The sequence below is a fragment of the Scomber scombrus genome, chromosome 23 (genome assembly GCF_963691925.1).
Source record: "Scomber scombrus chromosome 23, fScoSco1.1, whole genome shotgun sequence".
Lineage (NCBI taxonomy): Eukaryota > Metazoa > Chordata > Actinopteri > Scombriformes > Scombridae > Scomber > Scomber scombrus.
The window spans coordinates 196,947-219,509 of NC_084992.1; the positions used below are offsets into that span (position 1 = coordinate 196,947).

General features: G+C 44.9%; 1 protein-coding gene across 2 annotated transcripts in view; it reads left to right on the forward strand.

The window, feature by feature from the left end:
- Positions 1–1,267: 1,267 nt before the first annotated feature.
- Positions 1,268–22,563, forward strand: part of camta2 (calmodulin binding transcription activator 2) — a 26,775-nt gene continuing 5,479 nt past the window's right edge. The window contains exons 1-18 of one of the 2 annotated variants that reach the window (XM_062444683.1): positions 1,268–1,308; positions 2,487–2,582; positions 3,137–3,240; positions 3,510–3,577; positions 3,662–3,797; positions 4,425–4,496; positions 4,725–4,872; positions 5,089–5,217; positions 5,314–5,530; positions 5,841–6,759; positions 6,840–7,499; positions 7,868–7,994; positions 10,370–10,504; positions 17,916–18,112; positions 20,696–20,889; positions 21,024–21,102; positions 21,371–21,644; positions 21,897–22,339. In XM_062444683.1, the coding sequence (XP_062300667.1) occupies positions 2,549–2,582; positions 3,137–3,240; positions 3,510–3,577; positions 3,662–3,797; positions 4,425–4,496; positions 4,725–4,872; positions 5,089–5,217; positions 5,314–5,530; positions 5,841–6,759; positions 6,840–7,499; positions 7,868–7,994; positions 10,370–10,504; positions 17,916–18,112; positions 20,696–20,889; positions 21,024–21,102; positions 21,371–21,644; positions 21,897–22,339 (3,936 nt within the window). In that variant the 5' untranslated portion in view covers positions 1,268–1,308; positions 2,487–2,548. Of the gene's footprint in view, positions 1,309–1,484; positions 1,742–2,486; positions 2,583–3,136; positions 3,241–3,509; positions 3,578–3,661; positions 3,798–4,424; positions 4,497–4,724; positions 4,873–5,088; positions 5,218–5,313; positions 5,531–5,840; positions 6,760–6,839; positions 7,500–7,867; positions 7,995–10,369; positions 10,505–17,915; positions 18,113–20,695; positions 20,890–21,023; positions 21,103–21,370; positions 21,645–21,896; positions 22,340–22,563 lie in introns of those variants that run through there. The other variant, XM_062444682.1, reaches the window with a different exon arrangement.

Here is a 22,563-nt window from a genome sequence, read left to right on the forward strand (position 1 = left end):
AGAAGAAAGGAGGGAGGAAGAAGGCAGGAAAAGGAGGAAGAAAGGAAGGAAAGGAAATGAGGAAAGGAAAGAAGGAAGGGAGGTGGGAGGAAGGAAAGGAAGGAAGGTAGGACGGAGGAAAGAAAGGAAGGTAGGAGGGAGGGAGGAAAGGAAGGTAGGAGGGAGGAAGGAAGTACGGAGGAAAAGAAAGGAAGGTAGGAGGGAGGGAGGAAAGAAGGAGGGAGGAGGGAAAGGAAGGAATGATGGAGGGAGTAAAGAAGGAAGGAAGGAGGGAATAACAACAGTAAACAGCAGGGGGCGCTATTACTGCTGCAGAAGAAGAAACATTTAAATAGTTTAAAACTGGTTTAACCTTTGTGTCGTCCTGCCGGGTCAAATTGACCCGTCTGTTTTGAGTGTTCTTTCCTTCCTTCCTTCCTTCCTTCCTTCCTTCCTTCCTTCCTTCCTTCCTTCCTTCCTTCCTTCCATCTTTCTTTCCTTCCTTCCTTTCCTTCCCTCCTTGTCTTCCTACTTCCTTCCTTCCTTGTTTCCATCCTTCCTCCTCCCTTCCTTCTTTCCTTTCTCCCTTCCTTCCTTCCTTCCTTCCTTCCTTCCCTCCTTTTCTTCCTTCTTCCTTGTTTCCATCCATCCCTCCTTCCTCCCTTCCTTCTTTCCTTTCCTCCCTTCCTTCCTTCCTTCCTTCCTCCCTCCCTTCCTTCCTTCCATTCTTCATCTTTCCTGCCTTCCTTTCATTTTTCCATCTTTCCTTCCTTCCTTCCTTCCTTCCTTCTTTCCTTCCTTCTTTCCTTCCTTCCTGCTGAATATCTACAGGTGAACAGCAGGTGTCGCTAAATTCTCCAGTTGGTGCCGTTAAAACTGTCACAGAAGAAGAAGACACAACAAAGATGGACGTCATTAAACGAAGCGTCTTGGTGTTTTGGAGATTAAATCATTTTAGGAAGAATGAATTGCATGAAATGAAAATATAATAAAATGGATTTAATTAGATTAAAATACATCTATCTATCTATCTATCTATCTATCTATCTATCTATCTATCTATCTATCTATCTATCTATCTATCTATCTATCTATCTATCTATCCACCTATCTATCTATCTATCTATCTATCTATCTATCTATCTATCTATCTATCTATCTATTTATCTATCTATCTATCTATCTATCTATCTATCTATCTATCTATCCACCTATCCACCTGTCAATCATCTTTGACATGATTGACAGCTGACCCGCCGCAACCCACGTGACGTAGCTACGGGGTGACGTCAGACCGAAAGAAGATGGCGGCTGTGCTGAAGGCGGAAGGTAAGGCAGCTTTAACGGTGTGTTTTGGCTCGTAGCGGCTCCTGCTCGGTGCCGTCCTCCGTTATCTGACTCGTTTTATGCCACGCTGTGTCTGCGGAGCTCGGTGCCCCGCTGTCTGGCCCTGGCTCGGCTCGGCTCGGGAGGTAGGAGCACTTAGCAGGCGGCTAACCGGCTAACCGAGCTGCTAAACAACAAACACAGATATTAAATAAGTGGTGAATGGAAGAGAGGAGCAGGGTTTGGGTTAGAGAGAGGAGAGCTGGAGCTGGAGCTGAGCCCGGAGCAGCTGGTGTTTAAAGGCAGGTTTAAAGTTAGCGAGTTCCGCGGGCCGGGAGGGGCCGAGCCAATGCAGCCGGGAGAGGAGCACTGTCAGACGGCTACAGCCAGCAGGAGAGACCGCGGTCTGAGGTCCGGGCCTCCTGGAGCTCTGGAGGTCTAAAAATAGAAATACTGTTATGTTTATTCAGTAGCATTTAAACATGAGTTATCTCCGTCTGCTGCCAGGTTTCATCACATTTTAATTTATATTTTATGTTCAAACCAGAAGAGTTGTTTTTATTATTGTTATTATTATTATTATTATTATTATTATTATTATTATTATTATTATTTTGAACTATTTTATTTGTTTAAATAAAAGAATGTCAGTTTGTGGAGATTGTTTAATAGAAAACTGTCACATGATCCAATTAATGTTACAACAGTTTAGGTGTTTATTGATGTTATTTACTTTACACACACACACACACACACACACACACACACACACACACACACACACACACACACACACACACACACACACACACACACACACACACAGTCAAAGCTGTATGTAAAAATCAAACATGTTATATAACCAACACACACACAAATATTCAGTGTGTGTTATGAACACTCTGTATCTCCATTTAAAGTGGGTGCAAATTCAGCTGTTGCTTAGCAACAGGGAGCTATTGAAGGGGTGTGTGTGTGTGTGTGTGTGTATGTGTGTGTGTGTACAGCCGGCCAGTTAGCAGCTTGGATTTCATGTGTGTGTGTGTGATGCTGGTGTTCTGTTGCAGAGCTGTTCCCTATCGATGAGATTATTGACTGTGTGTGTGTGTGTGTGTGTGTGTGTGTGTGTGTGTGTGTGTGTGTGTGTGTGTGTATGTGTGTGTGTGTGTGTGCGCTCACAGTGGGGCAGTGCGGGCGGCCGTGCGTTGTGTGAGACTCATCTATCCTGCATGGACTCGTCGCCATGAGCAACAAGGAGATGGTTTCCACGGAGACAGGTCAGTCGCATCACACCTACACGCAGGCGTCTGTGCTGCAGGATTATTGATCACTGATTATTGATCACTGACAGTTTAACGTGTCTACAGTCAGACTGATCACGCTGCAGCCGATCAGTTATTTCATCACGTTATTGATTAAATGTCTGTCAGACTTTATGAGAGCTGTGTGACGTCATGTTCACTTCACTGTGTTTATTATGATCTATCATTCCTTCGTTTGTGTGTATTTTTTCTGTTCTGCTCTAAAACACAGAGGCTAAATGAATTCTTAATGAATAAAGCTGATTCTGATTATAAAGCAGTTATTTAATAGATGATTAATGTTCTGTTGATCATCGCTGCAGCTCTGCTTCACTTTTCTTTGTTTCATCATGAATGTTTTGATTCTACTTTGATTTTATGAATTATCTCCAGCCTTAGAAAATTATGAACATTATTCACAGTTTTAAGATTTTACAGATTAAACCGTCAATCAATTAATCATTTAATTATTTTTGATGTGTGTGTGTGTGTGTGTGTGTGTGTGTGTGTGTGTGTGTGTGTGTGTGTAGAGAATAAAGGACAGAGGAAAGTGTTTCTTCCTAACAAGCTGCTGGAGTGTCTCCCTCGCTCGTCCAGTCTGCCTAATGAGCGGCTCAGGTGGAATACTAACGAGGTCAGTGACTGTGTGTGTGTGTGACTGTGTGTGTGTGTGTGTGTGTGTGTGTGTGTGTGACTGTGTGTTCATCTGAAGGTAAAACATCAGACTTGGAGCATCCTGCAATGAGCCGATGTAAAACCTGTGAGATGTTTTCAGTCAGTAGACTCAGATTGTGATGTTGGAGGGAGGTAAACTGATGAAGATCACTGAGCCTCTCTCTCTGTGTGTGTGTGTGTGTGTGTGTGTGTGTGTGTGTGTGTGTGTGTGTGTGTGTGTGTCTGCAGGAGATCGCCTCGTACCTGATTTCATTTGACAGACATGATGAGTGGCTCTCCTGCTCCCTGAAAACCAGGTACACCAAAACTAACTCTCTCTGTTAGTGTCTGTGACGGTTGAACAGCTGTGTTATAACTGTGTGTGTGTGTGTCTGTGTCAGGCCGAAGAACGGCAGCATCATCCTCTACAACAGGAAGAAGGTGAAGTACAGGAAGGACGGATACTGCTGGAAGAAACGGAAGGATGGGAAAACGACGAGAGAGGACCACATGAAGCTGAAGGTCCAGGGCATGGAGGTGTGTGCTTATTACACTGTTATCATGGTTTATTACCAGAGACTGTATATATAATGGACGTAACATCCGTGACGTCACCCATTGGTTTGTGGACTGCTGCTCGGAGGCCAATAGTATCGGATCTGAGCAGCGCCATCTTGAACATTTCAGGTGCATGCTGGGAAAAATAAAAACAGGGATTCTACTTATATGGGCATCAGGAGGAGCATGAGGCGCCCTCCTGAACCTGTGAACCAATCAACCTGTCAATCACCACGTAGCCACGCCCTAATGCATACCCTGCTTTATCGTCACATATAAAATCAGGGAGGCCAAAATGTCCCAAATGAACATCATACTGCATTGAAGAAGGCTTTAAACTAGCGATTGAGACCATAAACACATTTTGAAAACGTTTACTGAGGTTAGAAATCAAGTGAGAAGTTGGTGAATTCTCCATTGACTTGTATAGAGACGGAAGTCCTTTTGACACCAAAACGGTCGCCCCCTAGTGGCCTTTTGATAGAATGCAGTTTTAAGTTACTTCCTCGTTGGCCTCATTTCAGAGGACCAGAACTCCCTGCCTGGTTCATACACTGTTATTATCATGTTTATATATTGTTATTACAACCTAATGTTTTCTTTCAGTGCCTGTACGGTTGCTACGTTCATTCCTCCATTGTGCCAACATTCCACAGACGATGTTACTGGTTGCTGCAGGTACACACACACACACACTAACACACACACACACACACACACACGCACACGCACACGCTAACACACACACACACACACACACAAATCAATCAAAACAACTTAATTGTCCAAATAAATAAATCTGTCTGTCTGTCTCTCTGTGTGTGTGTGTGTGTGTGTGTGTGTGTGTGTGTGTGTGTATCTCCCTCTGTGTGTGTGTGTGTGTGTGTGTGTGTGTGCGCGCGGCAGAACCCAGACATCGTGCTGGTCCACTACCTGAATGTGCCGTCCCTGGAGGATTCTGGGAAATGCAGTCAGCTGCTGTGTGCGGTGTCGGACCGTCATGACAGCGTGAGGTGGAGCCGAGACGACCTGCTGAACCAGCTGAAGCCCATGTGTAAGAACACACACACACACACACACACACACACACGTCTGCAACATGCTCTGTATTTACTCACCAGTGTCGGAATATTTCGAGAGAAAAGTCAAGTTATGAGAGAGAAAATCGGCTGCTGTTAACTCTGTGTGTGTGTGTGTGTCTCCCTCTGTGTGTGTGTGTGTGTGTGTGTCTCCCTCTGTGTGTGTGTGTGTGTGTGTGTGTGTGTGTCAGTCCACAGTATGAAGTGCTCTCTGGGTTCGGGTGATTTCAGCATCGAGGAACTGGTTCAGCACATTCTGGACCGTCAGAGAACCAAACCGCAGCCGCGCACACACACCTGCCTCTGTAACACCACCCAGGGTAACGCCCCCTCTGTGACATCACTCTGACATCACTGTGACATCACTGCGCACAGACTAATGCTGTGTTCCTGTGTGTGTGTGTGTGTGTGTGCAGTATCTTCAGGAGTGAACATTCCTCACCGCTGTAACAGCACCAAGCATCGCATCATCTCCCCCAAACTGCCCCCCTCCTCCTGCAGACCCTCCGCCTCCCCGCTCTCCTCAGAGGCGGGGGAGGTTGGGAGAGGAGGTGGAGGAGGAGGAGGAGATGCCAAACTGCCCCACCTACAGGCTCAGAGCAGCCCGGTGTCCTCTCCCTGCCCCCCCTCCTCGTAAGTTACTAATATATAAATAACAGAGTATGTACGTAATGTGATGAAGGTGATGATGAAGGTGGTGGTGATGATGGTGGTGGTGAAGGTGGTGGTGTTGGTGATGATGAAGGTGGTGGTGTTGGTGATGATGATGGTGGTGAAGGTGGTGATGATGATGGTGGTGAAGGTGGTGGTGATGATGGTGATGAAGGTGGTGGTGATGATGGTGATGAAGGTGGTGGTGATGATGGTGATGAAGGTGGTGGTGTTGGTGATGATGATGATGATGGTGGTGATGAAGGTGATGATGATGTCATCTTTCCTGCAGTTCGGCCTCGTCCCCCCCGCAGCCCCACAGAGCCACCATCACCATGGGCAACCACGGCAACGGTTTCTACGGCGACCACCGCGGCAACCTGACGACGGTGGCGCTGCCCCAGAACGCGGTGATCGTCATGGCGACGACCACGGCCATCTCTGGGGGAGGAGGAGGAGGAGGAGGAGGAGGCTCTGGCCAATTACTGCTCTCCCCCTCCCTCCCCCCTCCCCCTCCTGCTGCCCCCGCCTCCCCCTCCCCTCCCTGCTCCTCTTCCTCCCCCGCCCCCCCCTCCCTCCCCCCTCCAGTCCAGGCCACCCTCTCCCTCACCCTCCTGCCCTCCCCTGTCATTGGAGGCCTGCTCCTCACCCCCTCCTCCACCTCCTCCTCCATACGCTCCCCTCCTCCTCCTCCTGCAGCCGCCTCTCCTCCTTCCTCCCCCTCACCTCCCCCGCCCACCCCCTCCCTCCCCCCGGCCTTTGACCCCGACTCCTTCCTAAACTCCCCCAAACAGGGCCAGACGTACGGCGGCCCCCCTCCCACCTGCTCCTCCACCCCGTCCCCCGTCCTCTGCTCCTCCTCCCCCCTCTCTCCTCCCTCCCTGGCTCTCTCCCTCTCCCCCACCTCCATCCCTCCCTCCTCCGTCTCCCCTCCCTCCTCGCTCTCCTCCCTCTCCTCTTCCTCCTCTTCGTCCCCCCCCTCCACCTCCCTCCCACCCTCCCTTGCGCTGTCTCCCACTTCCTCTGTTGTCCCCCCCCTCCTCCCCCTCTGCCTGGAGCTGGGTGCTCTGGGGGAGTCAGAGGGGGTGAGGGACGGGGGGGAGGCTGGGGACGATGAAGAGGAGGTGAAGGAGAGGAGGGGTGATGAGGATGATGATAATGATGAAGATGATGAAGGCAGCGCTCCTCCCACCAAGCTGGCTTTGCTGCAGGTGAGTCACCTGACTGAGTTCTCTGCTCTGATTGGCCGAGAGGAGCCTGTCACTCACTCTGTGTGTTTGTGTCCGTCCAGCCGAGCCACGCCTCCTCCTGCTCGTCGCCACGGCAACAGACAGGAAGTAGCGCTGCGTCGCTGCTCCTGGTTTGTCAGGACTCGGCGCCGAGCTCGGCCGCTCTGCCGGCCAATCAGACGCAGCGGCAGCCGGACGGGCATCAGCCATTGGTCCTAGAGAAGCCCTTTAATCACCTGCTGGGACCCGAAGCCCCACCCCCCCAGCAGGTATCCCATCAGCCCCTGGGGCTGCCACAGAGTCGGCCGCAGCTGTTCGTCAACCCCAACGTGGCCGACACCCCGGCTGACATTACCATGGCGACGGCTCCCCCGGCGACGCCCTCGGTGCAGGTGAAGGAGGAGAGGGGGCGGGGCTACGAGTCGGAGGACGCCTCTATGGAGACGCAGCAGGAGGCGGAGCCCTGCGAGCGGGGGGGCGGCGAGGAGCTCGACATCTCCTTTGACAGCCAGTTCCCCGATCTCATCTCTGACCTCATCACCGAGGAGGCCAATCCCGTCGCAGCACCCGCCCCCCCCGCTGTGTTCCCCACGGGGATCCGATACATGGTGCCGCCCCAGCCCTCCCCCTCCTCCTCCTTCCTCCCCTTCCCCCACCCGATGCCTTCCTCCTCCGGACTCGCCTCCATCACTGACTTCTCCCCAGAGTGGTCCTACCCCGAGGTAATCAATCATTGATAATCAATCACTGATAATCAATCACTAATAATCAATAATCAATCACTGATTATCAATAATAATCAATCACTGATAATCAATCACTGATAATCAATCATTGATAATCAATCACTGATAATCAATCACTAATAATCAATAATCAATCACTGATTATCAATAATAATCAATCACTGATAATCAATCACTGATAATCAATCACTGATAATCAATCACTGATAAGATAATGAATGATTAATCACTGATAATCAGAAGACGTTCTTTTGGTAAATTTATAATAAAAATGAACTGAACTGTGTGTGTGTGTGTGTGTGTGTGTGTGTGTGTGTGTGTGCGTGTGTGTGTGTGTGTTACAGGGCGGGGTGAAGGTATTGATCACAGGACCGTGGAGCGAGCTGTCGGGTCGATACTCGTGTGTGTTTGATCAAAGCTCCGTCCCTGCATCACTGATCCAGCCGGGAGTGCTGCGCTGCTACTGTCCAGGTACACACACACACACACACACTGTAACACACACACACACACACTGTAACACACACACACACACACACTAGACTTGTAGGTCTCGAGACCGGTCTTGGTCTCGAGACCACTTTTTCATGGTCTTGGTCTTGTCTTGGTCTCGGGTCTCTCGGTCTCGCCATGTCTTGGACCGGCAGAGCGGTCTCGAGGGGATTTGTGTCAATGACATTTTGTGACTCAAACGTGTTGGCGCTCATCCTGCCTGTAGTTAGAGGTGTGTGATATGACGATATTAGATCGTGAAGGATTAGAACGTGTCGACGATCTGACAAAGCAGAGAGATCGTAGAATCGTCTATGGGCCACGTTCTATATGTTGCAGTTCTATGATGACGCACAGACGCATCAGAAGTTTCACGTCCACCTGACCAACCAATCAGAGCGAACTACGTGCAGACCGGCCACACCGCAGCCAGAGGCAACAGCTAGTGTTAAACCAAAAATAATAGAAACAATGTCTGAACAATAATATGTTCTAAAGCTGCTGGATTTTTAATAATCAGGTTATAGACATTGTTAGAAAGACTGAGGGCGGAACCTAAGTTTGTTGTTGCCATGGTTTCCTTCTGTCCGGTTAATGCGTTACACGCTATGAAGCCGGCTAACTCCCTAAATTGCGTCCTTAAATGATAAGTAAGTTATGTCAAGTGATGTTTCACTGATTGTTTGTTTGACCATAACCTGTTTATTGATTTATGTAAATTTGACGGCATTTATATAATTTAAACGGCAGTTATAGCACTCGTTAGCACTCGTTAGCATTATGCTAGCACATTTCTATAACGGTTATAACGGTTTTCTGTTATCAGTGTTATAAATAGTAACAAGTTATTTTATCACCATTAACACGTTAATATATTGCTTTGAGAGAATCTGTAATGTGTATTGAAATCAATTCTTATGTTTATTGAATGTTTATGATTTACGATAGCCTCCATTTACATTGTATACCATTGTTGCCATGGTGATTAACGTTACTGTTTGTTATATAGTTTCCAGACCATAGACACATACACACCCAAATATCATCATATCCTCATATCATCCACCTCCAATCATCTATAGTATAGATATAGTATAACATCTGCTGATGAAGAATTATAATGAAATGTTCACTAAATGAAGACTTCCGGTCCCTGGCTCTTTAATGGGAGTCTCCATGTTGCCGCTTCAACCAGTATAAAGTATAAAGTGCAGAAGAGCTGCTACTGTTTGCAGTTTGATCATCTTTGTTCTAAATCGTTGCACTTTAAGAGATAACCACAGTTACTTAAATTTCCATTTTTATTTGGAAAAATTGCACAAATTATGTCATTTAAAATGTGTTCAGAAAGGTTCTTTGGCCTAAATTGTTTTCTTTTTTCTTTTAGAGCGATGTTTTACATGGGAAATGGTTTGGTTGCACTGTTCAGAAACTTGCAAATTAGTCTCAAAAATCAACGTAAAAAAGAATCGTGATTTTATTATAAAAAAAATGATATTTTTGCCATATTGCCCACCCCTAGCCTGTAGTTGAATAATACAATCTAATATTTATACTTAGCAGCGGAACCCAGTATGGTGCTTATGTTCTACAACTCATGAAATATATGGTGTAACTGGGTTTTTTTGGGGGGGGGGTTTCTGTCTCGGTCTTGGTCTTGGTCTCGACCTCGACTGGTCTGGGAAGTGTCTTGTTCTCGGTTTAGGCGGTCTTGACTACAAGTCTAACACACACACAAACAAACTGTAACACACACACACACACACACACACTGTAACACACACACACACACACACACACACTGTAACGCACGCACACACACACACACACACACACACACACACACACACTGTGACACACACACACACACTGTAACGCACACACACACACACACACTGTAACACACACACACACACACACTGTAACACACACACACTGTAACACACACACACACACTGTAACACACATGCACACACACACTGTAACACACACACTGTAACACACACTGTAACACACTGTAACACACACACACACAAACACTGTAACACACACACACACACACACACACACACACACTGTAACACACACACACACACTGTAACACACACATACACTGTAACTCACAAACACACACACACTGTAGCACACACACACACACTGTAACACACACACACTGTTACACACACACACACACACACACACACACTGTAACACACACACACACTGTTACACACACTGTTACACACACACACTGTAACACACACACACACACACACACACACACACACACTGTAACACACACACACACACTGTAACACACACACACACACTGACGTTCTCTCCTCTCTCTGCAGCCCACGAGGCCGGTCTGGTGTGTCTTCAGGTTCTGGAGTCCGGCGGTTCTGTTTCGTCTTCGGTTCTGTTTGAGTACCGAGCGAGGAACGCCAGCTCGCTGCCCAGCTCTCAGCTCGACTGGCTCTCATTGGACGGTCAGTCACAGCTCCTCTTACACATCACACTCTGAGTCGGGTCTAGAGATCTCAGCAGCAGCTCTGAGTCGGTTCTAGAGATCTCAGCAGCAGCTCTGAGTCGGTTCTAAAGATCTCAGCAGCAGCTCTGAGTCGGTTCTAAAGATCTCAGCAGCGGCTCTGAGTCGGTTCTAGAGATCTCAGCAGCAGCTCTGAGTCGGTTCTAGAGATCTCAGCAGCGGCTCTGAGTCGGTTCTAGAGATCTCAGCAGCGGCTCTGAGTCGGTTCTAAAGATCTCAGCAGAGGCTCTGAGTCGGTTCTAGAGATCTCAGCAGCAGCTCTGAGTCGGTTCTAGAGATCTCAGCAGCGGCTCTGAGTCGGTTCTAAAGATCTCAGCAGAGGCTCTGAGTCGGTTCTAGAGATCTCAGCAGCAGCTCTGTGTCGGTTCTAGAGATCTCAGCAGCGGCTCTGAGTCGGTTCTAAAGATCTCAGCAGAGGCTCTGAGTCGGTTCTAGAGATCTCAGCAGCGGCTCTGAGTCGGTTCTAGAGATCTCAGCAGCGGCTCTGAGTCGGTTCTAAAGATCTCAGCAGAGGCTCTGAGTCGGTTCTAGAGATCTCAGCAGCAGCTCTGTGTCGGTTCTAGAGATCTCAGCAGCAGCTCTGAGTCGGTTCTAGAGATCTCAGCAGCGGCTCTGAGTCGGTTCTAAAGATCTCAGCAGCAGCTCTGAATAACATCAATCCTCTGAACACATAATCAATCAATCAGTTTTATGTAGTAGTGAATATTCTCCTTCCTCATTATTGCGTGCAGTGATTAATGTTGGACACCAGATGGCGCCAGAGTGCTGCTGTAATATCAGAGTACTGTCATTAAACTCTGAGTAATGATTTAAATGTAACTCACTGTTTTCAGTGTTTAGTTTTTTTTTAGAGTCTGTACCAAAGTTCACTTCTCTCTGTAAAATGTGTCAAATTAATTACTCCTTTTTTTTAGGGTTACAGTTAGTAAGTTTCATTATTTAATACCAGACGGGGAGTTCTGGTCCTCTGAAATGAGGCCAACGAGGAAGTAACTTAAAACTGCATTCTATCAAAAGGCCACCAGGGGGCGACCGTTTTGGTGTCAAAAGGACATCCGTCTCTATACAAGTCAATGGAGAATTCACCAACTTCTCACTTGATTTCTAACCTCAGTAAACGTTTTCAAAATGTGTTTATGGTCTCAATCGCTAGTTTAAAGCCTTCTTCAATGCAGTATGATGTTCATTTGGGACATTTTGGCCTCCCTGATTTTATATGTGACGATAAAGCAGGGTATGCATTAGGGCGTGGCTACGTGGTGATTGACAGGTTGATTGGTTCACAAGTTCAGGAGGGCGCCTCATGCTCCTCCTGATGCCCATATAAGTAGAATCCCTGTTTTTATTTTTCCCAGCATGCACCTGAAATGTTCAAGATGGCGCTGCTCAGATCCGATACTATTGGCCTCCGAGCAGCAGTCCACAAACCAATGGGTGACGTCACGGATGTTACGTCCATTATATATACAGTCTATGTTTAAAACAGTCTTGACACTCTTTTAAAGCCTCTTTATTGTTAACTAGTGTTTTTTACTACAAAGTCAGACATCCCAACTCCCCCACATATTGATAGCGGCTCCCTGATGTGTGCAAGCAAGAGCGCGCTGTAGAGAGTGACTACGTGTGTGTGTGTGTGTGTGTGTGTGTGTGTGTGTGTGCAACTATTAAAGCGTGTGCCCCCCCCCGGACCGGCACAACAAACGGAGAGATATGCGAATGACAGACGTTCCTGTCATTTATAAATAGAGAGATTTTCTGATTGACCGTCATTCTAAAGAACAGAGAACCAGCTGTTATACCAGCGTCCACCTGCTGGGGGCAGCAGAGCTAAACACACACAGTTTTTCTCTCTCTCTGTCTCTCTCTCTGTCTCTCTCTCTGTCTCTTTCTCTCTCTCTCTGTCTCTCTCTCTCTCTCTGTCTCTCTCTCTCTCTGTGTGTCTCTCTCTCTCTCTCTGTGTCTCTCTGTCTGTCTTTCTCTTTCTCTCTCTCTCCCTCCCTCTCTCTGTCTCTCTCTCTCTTTGTCTCTCTCTCTGTCTCTCTCTCTCTCTCTCTCTCTCTCTCTCTCTCTCTATCTCTCTCTCTCTCTCTGTCTCTCTCCCTCCCTCCCCCTCTCTCTCTCTCTCTCTCTGTCGCTCTCTCTCTCTCTCTGTGTCTCTTTCTCTCTCCCTCACTTTCTCTCTCTCTCTCTCCCTCTCTCTTTCTGTCTCTCTGTCTGTCTCTCTCTCTTTCTGTCTCTCTGTCTCTCTCTCTCTCTTTGTGTCTCTCTGTCTCTCTCTGTCTCTCTCTCCCTCCCCCTCTCTCTCTCTCTCTCTGTCAGTGATTGATGTGTTAGAGCTGTTTTCCGCTGTCATCACTTGAAAACACTCTGAGTCTGTCATCAGCTCCTGCTTCTATTTCTGACAGTGACAGCAGCAGTTTGACCCTCAGACAGCAGCAAACTGTTTCCATACTGCTCACTCTGCTCTGTCATATAGGACATGTTCAAATAGATCCGATCAATTCATTAACTGATCTCTAGCTAGTACTCACATCCTTTACTGCAGTAAACAGTGTACAGAGTACCTCAAACTGTACTACAGTAAAGTACAAGTACCTCAAACTGTACTACAGTAAAGTACAAGTACCTCAAACTGTACTACAGTAAAGTACAAGTACCTCAAACTGTACTACAGTAAAGTACTAGTACCTCAAACTGTACTGCAGTAAAGTACAAGTACCTCAAACAGTACTGCAGTAAAGTACTAGTACCTCTAACTGTACTGCAGTAAAGTACTAGTACCTCTAACTGTACTGCAGTAAAGTACTAGTACCTCTAACTGTAGTACAGTAAAGTATTTCCCTCTGAATGAATGAAGCTTATCTGCTGGAGGTTTTAGGCTCCGAGCCAAGAATGTCACTGAGTCAAATTAGACCCCCCCCCCCCCCCCCCCTCCTCTGCCCCCCCCTCCCTGTGGATTTCCCATGATGCCTTGCATCAGTGGTGTGTGTTTAACTTGTTGATCCTGCTCGGCTCTCAGTCTGCTGCAGCGTCCCGACTCCTCATTCTGTCGCTCAGCAGCTCCTCGTCACGCCACGTTTACAGACCCAGTGTGTGTGTGTGTGTGTGTGTGTGACATCATAACCTACCCATAATGCCTCTCACCTGAGAGAAAGGGAGGGAAACAGAAGATGGATGAGGCGCGGCGAGGCGACAGACGGTAGGACCGACTCTAGTTGTTGTCACGGTTACAGAGCTGCTCAGTCACCACGGTAACCGAGAAACCCGCGAGATAACGGTTGATATTTATTTATTTAAAGTGCTGAAATTAAAAATGTAAAGTTTGTGAAAGTAATTTAAAGACAGATGATGGTTCAGAGAAGATCTTTGATTACTGATGATCATTATTGATCAGGATCAATAACACGATACTGAAGCGTCGTTAAGTTTTACTCTGATATAATATTTATAATTGAACATTTGATCTGACGTTAAAACACTTCTGTTATTATTTGAACATCTCGTTGTTGGATGTTACAAATATGTTATATTTTATTATTGATAAATATATCTGCTGTCTGTGATTGGTTCATCGCTGTTTCTTTTTAAAACCTGATGAATCTATAATGTACAATAAATATATAATATAATAAATATAATAAACAGTGAATATTTTGCTCGGTGAATAAAAGCTGTGTAGTAGTTTAGTGTCTTAGTGTCTCTTTGTAGTAGTTTAGTGTCTCTTTAGTGTCTCTTTGTAGTAATTTAGTGTCTCTTTGTAGTAGTTTAGTGTCTCTTTGTAGTAATTTAGTGTCTCTTTGTAGTAGTTTAGTGTCTCTTTGTAGTAATTTAGTGTCTCTTTGTAGTAGTTTAGTGTCTCTTTATAGTAATTTAGTGTCTCTTTGTAGTAGTTTAGTGTCTCTTTGTAGTAATTTAGTGTCTCTTTATAGTAGTTTATTGTCTCTTTGTAGTAGTTTAGTGTCTCTTTGTAGTAATTTAGTGTCTCTTTATAGTAGTTTAGTGTCTCTTTGTAGTAATTTAGTGTCTCTTTGTAGTAGTTTAGTGTCTCTTTGTAGTAATTTAGTGTCTCTTTGTAGTAGTTTAGTGTCTCTTTATAGTAATTTAGTGTCTCTTTGTAGTAGTTTAGTGTCTCTTTGTAGTAATTTAGTGTCTCTTTATAGTAGTTTATTGTCTCTTTGTAGTAGTTTAGTGTCTCTTTGTAGTAGTTTAGTGTCTCTTTGTAGTAATTTAGTGTCTCTTTGTAGTAGTTTAGTGTCTCTTTATAGTAATTTAGTGTCTCTTTATAGTAGTTTATTGTCTCTTTATAGTAGTTTTATAGTAGTTTAGTGTCTCTTTGTAGTAGTTTAGTGTCTCTTAATAGTAGTTTAGTGTCTCTTTGTAGTAGTTTAGTGTCTCTTTGTAGTAATTTAGTGTCTCTTTGTAGTAGTTTATTGTCTCTTAATAGTAGTTTAGTGTCTCTTTGTAGTAGTTTAGTGTCTCTTTATAGTAGTTTATTGTCTCTTTGTAGTAGTTTAGTGTCTCTTTGTAGTAGTTTAGTGTCTCTTTGTAGTAATTTAGTGTCTCTTTGTAGTAGTTTAGTGTCTCTTTATAGTAATTTAGTGTCTCTTTATAGTAGTTTATTGTCTCTTTATAGTAGTTTTATAGTAGTTTAGTGTCTCTTTGTAGTAGTTTAGTGTCTCTTAATAGTAGTTTAGTGTCTCTTTGTAGTAGTTTAGTGTCTCTTTATAGTAATTTAGTGTCTCTTTGTAGTAGTTTAGTGTCTCTTTGTAGTAGTTTAGTGTCTCTTTGTAGTAGTTTAGTGTCTCTTAATAGTAGTTTAGTGTCTCTTTGTAGTAATTTAGTGTCTCTTTATAGTAGTTTATTGTCTCTTTGTAGTAGTTTAGTGTCTCTTTATAGTAATTTAGTGTCTCTTTATAGTAGTTTATTGTCTCTTTGTAGTAGTTTAGTGTCTCTTTGTAGTAGTTTAGTGTCTCTTAATAGTAGTTTAGTGTCTCTTTGTAGTAGTTTATTGTCTCTTTGTAGTAGTTTTATAGTAGTTTAGTGTCTCTTTATAGTAGTTTAGTGTCTCTTTATAGTAGTTTATTGTCTCTTTATAGTAGTTTATTGTCTCTTTATAGTAGTTTATTGTCTCTTTGTAGTAATTTAGTGTCTCTTTATAGTAGTTTATTGTCTCTTTGTAGTAGTTTAGTGTCTCTTTGTAGTAGTTTAGTGTCTCTTAATAGTAGTTTAGTGTCTCTTTGTAGTAGTTTATTGTCTCTTTGTAGTAGTTTTATAGTAGTTTAGTGTCTCTTTATAGTAGTTTAGTGTCTCTTTATAGTAATTTAGTGTCTCTTTATAGTAGTTTATTGTCTCTTTATAGTAGTTTATTGTCTCTTTGTAGTAGTTTAGTGTCTCTTTGTAGTAGTTTAGTGTATCTTAATAGTAGTTTAGTGTCTCTTTGTAGTAGTTTAGTGTCCCTTAATAGTAGTTTAGTGTCTCTTTGTAGTAGTTTAGTGTCTCTTAACAGTAGTTTAGTGTCTCTTTATAGTAGTTTAGTGTCTCTTTGTAGTAGTTTAGTGTCTCTTTGTAGTAGTTTAGTGTCTCTTAATAGTAGTTTAGTGTCTCTTTGTAGTAGTTTAGTGTCTCTTAATAGTAGTTTAGTGTCTCTTTGTAGTAGTTTAGTGTCTCTTAATAGTAGTTTAGTGTCTCTTAACAGTAGTTTAGTGTCTCTTTGTAGTAGTTTAGTGTCTCTTAACAGTAGTTTAGTGTCTCTTTGTAGTAGTTTATTGTCTCTTTGTAGTAGTTTTATAGTAGTTTAGTGTCTCTTTATAGTAGTTTAGTGTCTCTTTGTAGTAGTTTAGTGTCTCTTTGTAGTAGTTTTATAGTAGTTTAGTGTCTCTTTATAGTAGTTTAGTGTCTCTTTGTAGTAGTTTATTGTCTCTTTGTAGTAGTTTTATAGTAGTTTAGTGTCTCTTTGTAGTAGTTTAGTGTCTCTTTGTAGTAGTTTAGTGTCTCTTTGTAGTAGTTTTATAGTAGTTTAGTGTCTCTTTGTAGTAGTTTAGTGTCTCTTTGTAGTAGTTTAGTGTCTCTTTGTAGTAGTTTAGTGTCTCTTTATAGTAGTTTTGTGTCTGTGTAGTAGATTGTGTCAGTTTTTACGTCTTACGTCAAATTTAGTGTACTGTGCTGTAAACAGGAAGTGATGTCAGACACGGCGGCGGTCTGAATCTTCACCCAGTAAAGCAGAGAGCAGCTTTTAACAAAGACCATCATTCATCATTCATCATGATGTTATGTGTGTGTGTGTGTGTGTGTGTGTGTGTGTGTGTGCAGGTCACAGTGTATCAGGCTATATTAGGGACTCTGCTTTTATTTCCTTCACACACACACTCTGACGGTGCCAGGCAGCATCAGGTGGCGGCAGTGCGATTGAAGTCAGTCGAGATAGTTTCCATCTGAGACTCTGTGTGTGTGTGTGTGTGTGTGTGTGTGTGTGTGTATGTGTGTGTTAAAGAGGCTCTCCTAAAACAGGTATTTAAGAGCTGACTTTTGCGTGTGCCTCCTGGTTAGAGCTGTCGACACACTCCGACCTTGCCGAGTTTCTTCCTCTCGTTCGTCTCGCTTTTGATTGACAGCTTCTCCTCATCCTCTTTAAGCCGCCCCCCCCTCGGTGATGTCACAGTGATGTCATCAGCGTTACAAGCTGGAGTTTGAAAAGGTGGTTTTAAACCTGCAAAAATCCATCCATCCAGCTGCATTGTGGGAAGTGTAGGATCCCGATATGTGCTCGTTTGTCGGCTGCTATAAGTAAGAGAGCGGATCAGTGCAGGACTCATCTCGCTAAATGTTTCAGCTACTGTTGGAGTTTGTGACGTCTTACAGATATTTATACTCTGTGGTTTTTAGTCGGTGAAGATGAAGGTCAGGCTGCTCTTCTTCTCATTAACTCATTTTCAGCCGTTTTTTTCAGTATTTCACGGCACCAGATGGACTGGATTTTATTTCTGAGCATCGTTTAGTCTAAAAACTGAAGTTCAGTTCTTATCAGCTCAGAAAGTTTCATGTTTTCTATTTTAAGAGAAAAAAACTACAAATATGACACAAACATCTGCGTCATCAGTGTCAGAGGAGGTGTCACTCTGAGGGTTTTATTGTGTCTGAATCAGAGAGGAGGTCTCACTCTGAGTGTTTTCTGTGTTTCTGAATCAGAGAGGAGGTCTCACTCTGAGTGTTTTCTGTGTCTGAATCAGAGAGGAGGTCTCACTCTGAGTGTTTTCTGTGTGTCTGAATCAGATAGGAGGTCTCACTCTGAGTGTTTTCTGTGTTTCTGAATCAGATAGGAGGTCTCACTCTGAGTGTTTTCTGTGTTTCTGTAGATAATCAGTTCAGGATGTCCATTCTGGAGCGTCTAGAGCAGATGGAGCGCAGGATGGCAGAGATGGCCGCCCGGGACGTCAACCAGCAGCATCATCATCAGCAGCAGCATCAACATCATCATCATCATCATCAGCAGCAGCAAGGCAGCCAGCTGGCCACGCCTCCTCCTCCGACCCTACCTGAGGAGCATGAACAGGTGAGCTGGCTGAAAGAAGCAGAGTCTCTGTTTTATGATCCGAGTGAGAAACATCATCAGGTTACATAATTCATGTTAAATAAATGAATACATGTAGCAGCTTCTGATTAGGCATCGACCGATTATAATATGCAAGTGAAAAGTTATAATATTTCAAGTTTAATTAATATTCTCAGTTTTATTAAATTAAAAAAAATATTAACGTGACTTTGTCAGCTGTTGATAATCTGGCACTACAGTTCCCATAATGCTTTTGGGGGGATAAAGTCATGTTGCCACTGAGTCCAGGTGACACATTAACTTCATATATCAGTATCACATCATCACGTGATGTAATTGGGCCCAAAAAGACTTTTCCTCATAGTAGTTTTGTGTCTTTTCCAAAATCAGAACTTTGTATTATTGTATTTAAATTATTTAAGAATATAACTGATATAGAAACGGACAGAAATAGGACAGCGTTTATTATATTAATAGAAGTTCGTCTGTGTTACAGCAGCCTGCAGATGGAAGATTTGTAGAAAAATAATCAAAATTTTAATTGCAACTATAAAAAAGAGAAGTTCTGCTTTTTCTCAGGGGCCAAAGCTTTGTGCTGAAGGGCCGTATTTGGCCCCCACGCCGCTGTTTTCCCACCACATCAGTCATATCAGGTTTATTGTAGAGATGAAAAGATGACATCACATGATATCTATAAAATGTGTCTGTAATCAGTGTGAGAGGCGAGGTTACCATGGAGACGGCTCTAACAGATGAGTCAGCAGGGACTCGTGAGCAGCTGAACCTGGATGTTAAATCCTGTTAAAACTTTTGTGCGGTTTGACCTGCGCTGATCCTGCCGCTCCGCTCGCCCGCTGATGTCACCGGGAATTTGGCAGATCGAGTCGAGGAGTTAAAATAGACGGATTGTGACCTTAAGCAAACAATCACCGCTAAACATGCAGCCGTCACACAGCTGAGGGCTGATTGTCAGATTCTAGTAGATTTATAATCTCCTTCACTTCTTACCTGTTAAATAATAATAATAATAATAATAATAATAATAATAATAACAATAATAATAATAATAATAATAACAATAATAATAATAATAATACCTGCTGCAGATTTAACAGCTCAGACTGAAACGTCACACACATAAAAACATGTGGTCTTTATCTATTATTATTATTATATTTATTATAAATATTCAGTAACAGCTCGCTGGCTGCTGTGACATCATCATTAATGGTTGCCACCGACAACAGACATCACTACATGATCAATGTGTGTTTATAGTCGACCTGAGTGAGAAGAGACGTGAAGTCATTTAAACAGAGATGATGGAGCTCGTTATACTGATAGAATAAAATAGAGAAGAGACTAGAAGAGAAGAACAATAGTAGTAGAACAGACAGATAAATACAGCAGTGTGTCGTCAGGTATTAAATCAGGTCTGTTACATCTTCCCTGGTAATTATACTGCAGTGACTTCACTATTATCACACACACACACACACACACACACACACACACACACACACACACACACACACACACACACACACACACACACACACACACACACACACACACACAGTGCTCTGATTAAATCCACCACTTTATAGCTTCTGTGTCCGTCCCGAAGAGCATTATGGGAGCCGTAGTCCTACATGTGATGAGAACAATAACAACACCAGCTGCAGGGCATTATGGGAGCTGTAGTCCTACATGTGATGAGAACAGCTGCAGAGCATTATGGGAGCCGTAGTCCTACATGTGATGAGAACAATAACAACACCAGCTGCAGGGCATTATGGGAGCTGTAGTCCTACATGTGATGAGAATAAAAACAACAGCTGCATGGCATTATGGGAGCTGTAGTCCTACATGTGATGAGAATAACAACAACAGCTGCAGGGCATTATGGGAGCTGTAGTCCTACATGTGATGAGAATAACAACAGCTGCAGAGCATTATGGGAGCCGTAGGCCTACATGTGATGAGAACAATAACAACAACAGCTGCAGGGCATTATGGGAGCTGTAGTCCTACATGTGATGAGAATAACAACAACAGCTGCAGGAAGTGTTTTCAGGCTTCTTCTTCTTCTGCTGTTTGATTAGAGACGGGCTGTGGCTCTCTCTGTTGTCGTTTTTAGCCTCACTCGTTCATGTGCGTCACAGAGGGAGCGGGGGAGGGGGGGGGAGAGGGAGGGGGGGTGAACATGCCTGGGAGAGCCACAGGGAAAAACCGGAGGGGGGGGGCAGTTATGAATGTAATGTTTCCTACCAGCTGGGGAGGGGGGGTGACAGGTGAGACAGACTGATGATGACCTGATTAACTCTTTAATTTATTATCATGTCACAGATCTGATTATTGATTATGATTTAAATCATTTCAATCTGATCAGTTCTGTCTCTGGTCTGAAAAAGTCAATAATTAATCAATATGTTTATTAAAGATCGTCAGTTGTAGAGATTTGGGGCCGCTAACTCTCTGTGTGTGTGTGTGTGTGTGTGTGTGTGTGTGTGTGTGTGTGTGTGTGTGTGTGTGTGTGTGTGTGTGTGTGTGTGTGTGTGTGTGTGTGTGTGTGTGTGTCAGTCTTCGCAGTGGTTTGAGAGGAGGATTGTGGGAGTGTGTGAGCGGATGATGAGAGGAGGCCGATGGAGTGGAGGAGGAGGAGGAGGAGGAGGGGAGAGGCTTCATCACTCCATTCGTCACCGCGGGATGACGCTGCTGCACCTGGCTGCTGCTCAGGGATACACACACCTGATACACACTCTGATGCACTGGAGGTACACACACACACACACACACACAGATCTTCACTAGTTACAGTTACACTGTGTTATCGTTAATATGTATCAATAATCACTGATCCTCTGCTTGTGTGTGTGTGTGTGTGTGTGTGTGTGTGTGTGTGTTACAGGAGTGTGAACAGCGACAGTTTGGATCTGGAACAGGAAGTTGATCCTCTGAACGTCGACCACTTCTCCTGCACGCCGCTGGTAAACACGTGTGTGTGTTAATGTGTGTGTTAGTGTGTGTCTGTGTGTGTGTGTGTGTGTTCCAGATGTGGGCGTGTGTGTATTAATGTGTGTGTGTGTGTGTTCCAGATGTGGCCGTGTGTGTGTGTGTGTGTGTGTGTTCCAGATGTGGGCGTGTGTATTAATGTGTGTGTGTTCCAGATGTGGGCGTATGTATTAATGTGTGTGTGTGTGTGTGTTCCAGATGTGGGCGTGTGTATTAATGTGTGTGTGTGTGTGTGTATTCCAGATGTGGGCGTGTGCGCTGGGCCACCAGAGGGCAGCAGAGCTCCTGTATGGTTGGAACAGTTTGGCGTTGGGGATCCCTGATTCGCTGGGCCGCCTGCCGCTCGCCGTCGCTCGTTCCCGAGGACACACACGCCTCGCCACGGCGCTGGAGGAGCTGCACACACACACACACATGACGCCCAGAGACACATACACACCTCCAGCTGACACACACACACCGGCCACACCGCAGCCACAGATGCCCCTTTCTCCTCTGTCCACGAGCCCCGACACAGGTAATACACACACACACACACACACACACACACACACACACAAATTAATACACACACACACACACACACACACACACACAAATTAATACACACACACACACACACACACACACACACACACACACACACACACTAACACGTACAAATATACACACAGACACAGTAACACACACACACACACACACACACACACCTGCTTGTCCTACCATGTGACAGGTGTTCTGCTCTCTGATTGGCTGTCTCTGTCTCCAGGTCTGAGCTCTTCCAGCAGCCTCCCCTCCCCCAGCGACCCCTCCTCCCCCTCCCCAAGCTCCGCCTACTCAAGTGGCCCCGCCCCCATGGACACCTCCCCCTCCTCCCCTTCATCTCCATCCTCCTCCTCCTCTTCCTCTCTGCCCGTGTCCCCCCCCTCCCCCTCCTCTCTCCCCCTCTCCTCCCTCCCCCTCCTCTCCATGTGGGGGGAGGAGGCTAACGTCAGCACCTCCAGAGACCCTCACCTGTACCTGATGGACTACGAGAGCGCCTGCCCCCCCTCCCCCGGACACACACATGCGTTCCCTCACGCACACACGGCGGGGGGGCGACGGCGGGCCCACGTATCCGTGGCAACGCTGGAGGAGCAGCTGCTGAGCTACAGCGAGAACGCCGAGAACGAAGGAGAGGAGGAGGAGTACCTGGAGGAGGAGGTGCTGCAGGTAATACACACTAACACACACATATACACACTAACACACACGCATACACACTCACACACACATATACACACTCACACACACACATACACACTAACACACACATATACACACTAACACACACATATACACACTAACACACACATATACACACTCACACACACACACACTCACACACACATATACACACTAACACACACATATACACACTAACACACACACACACA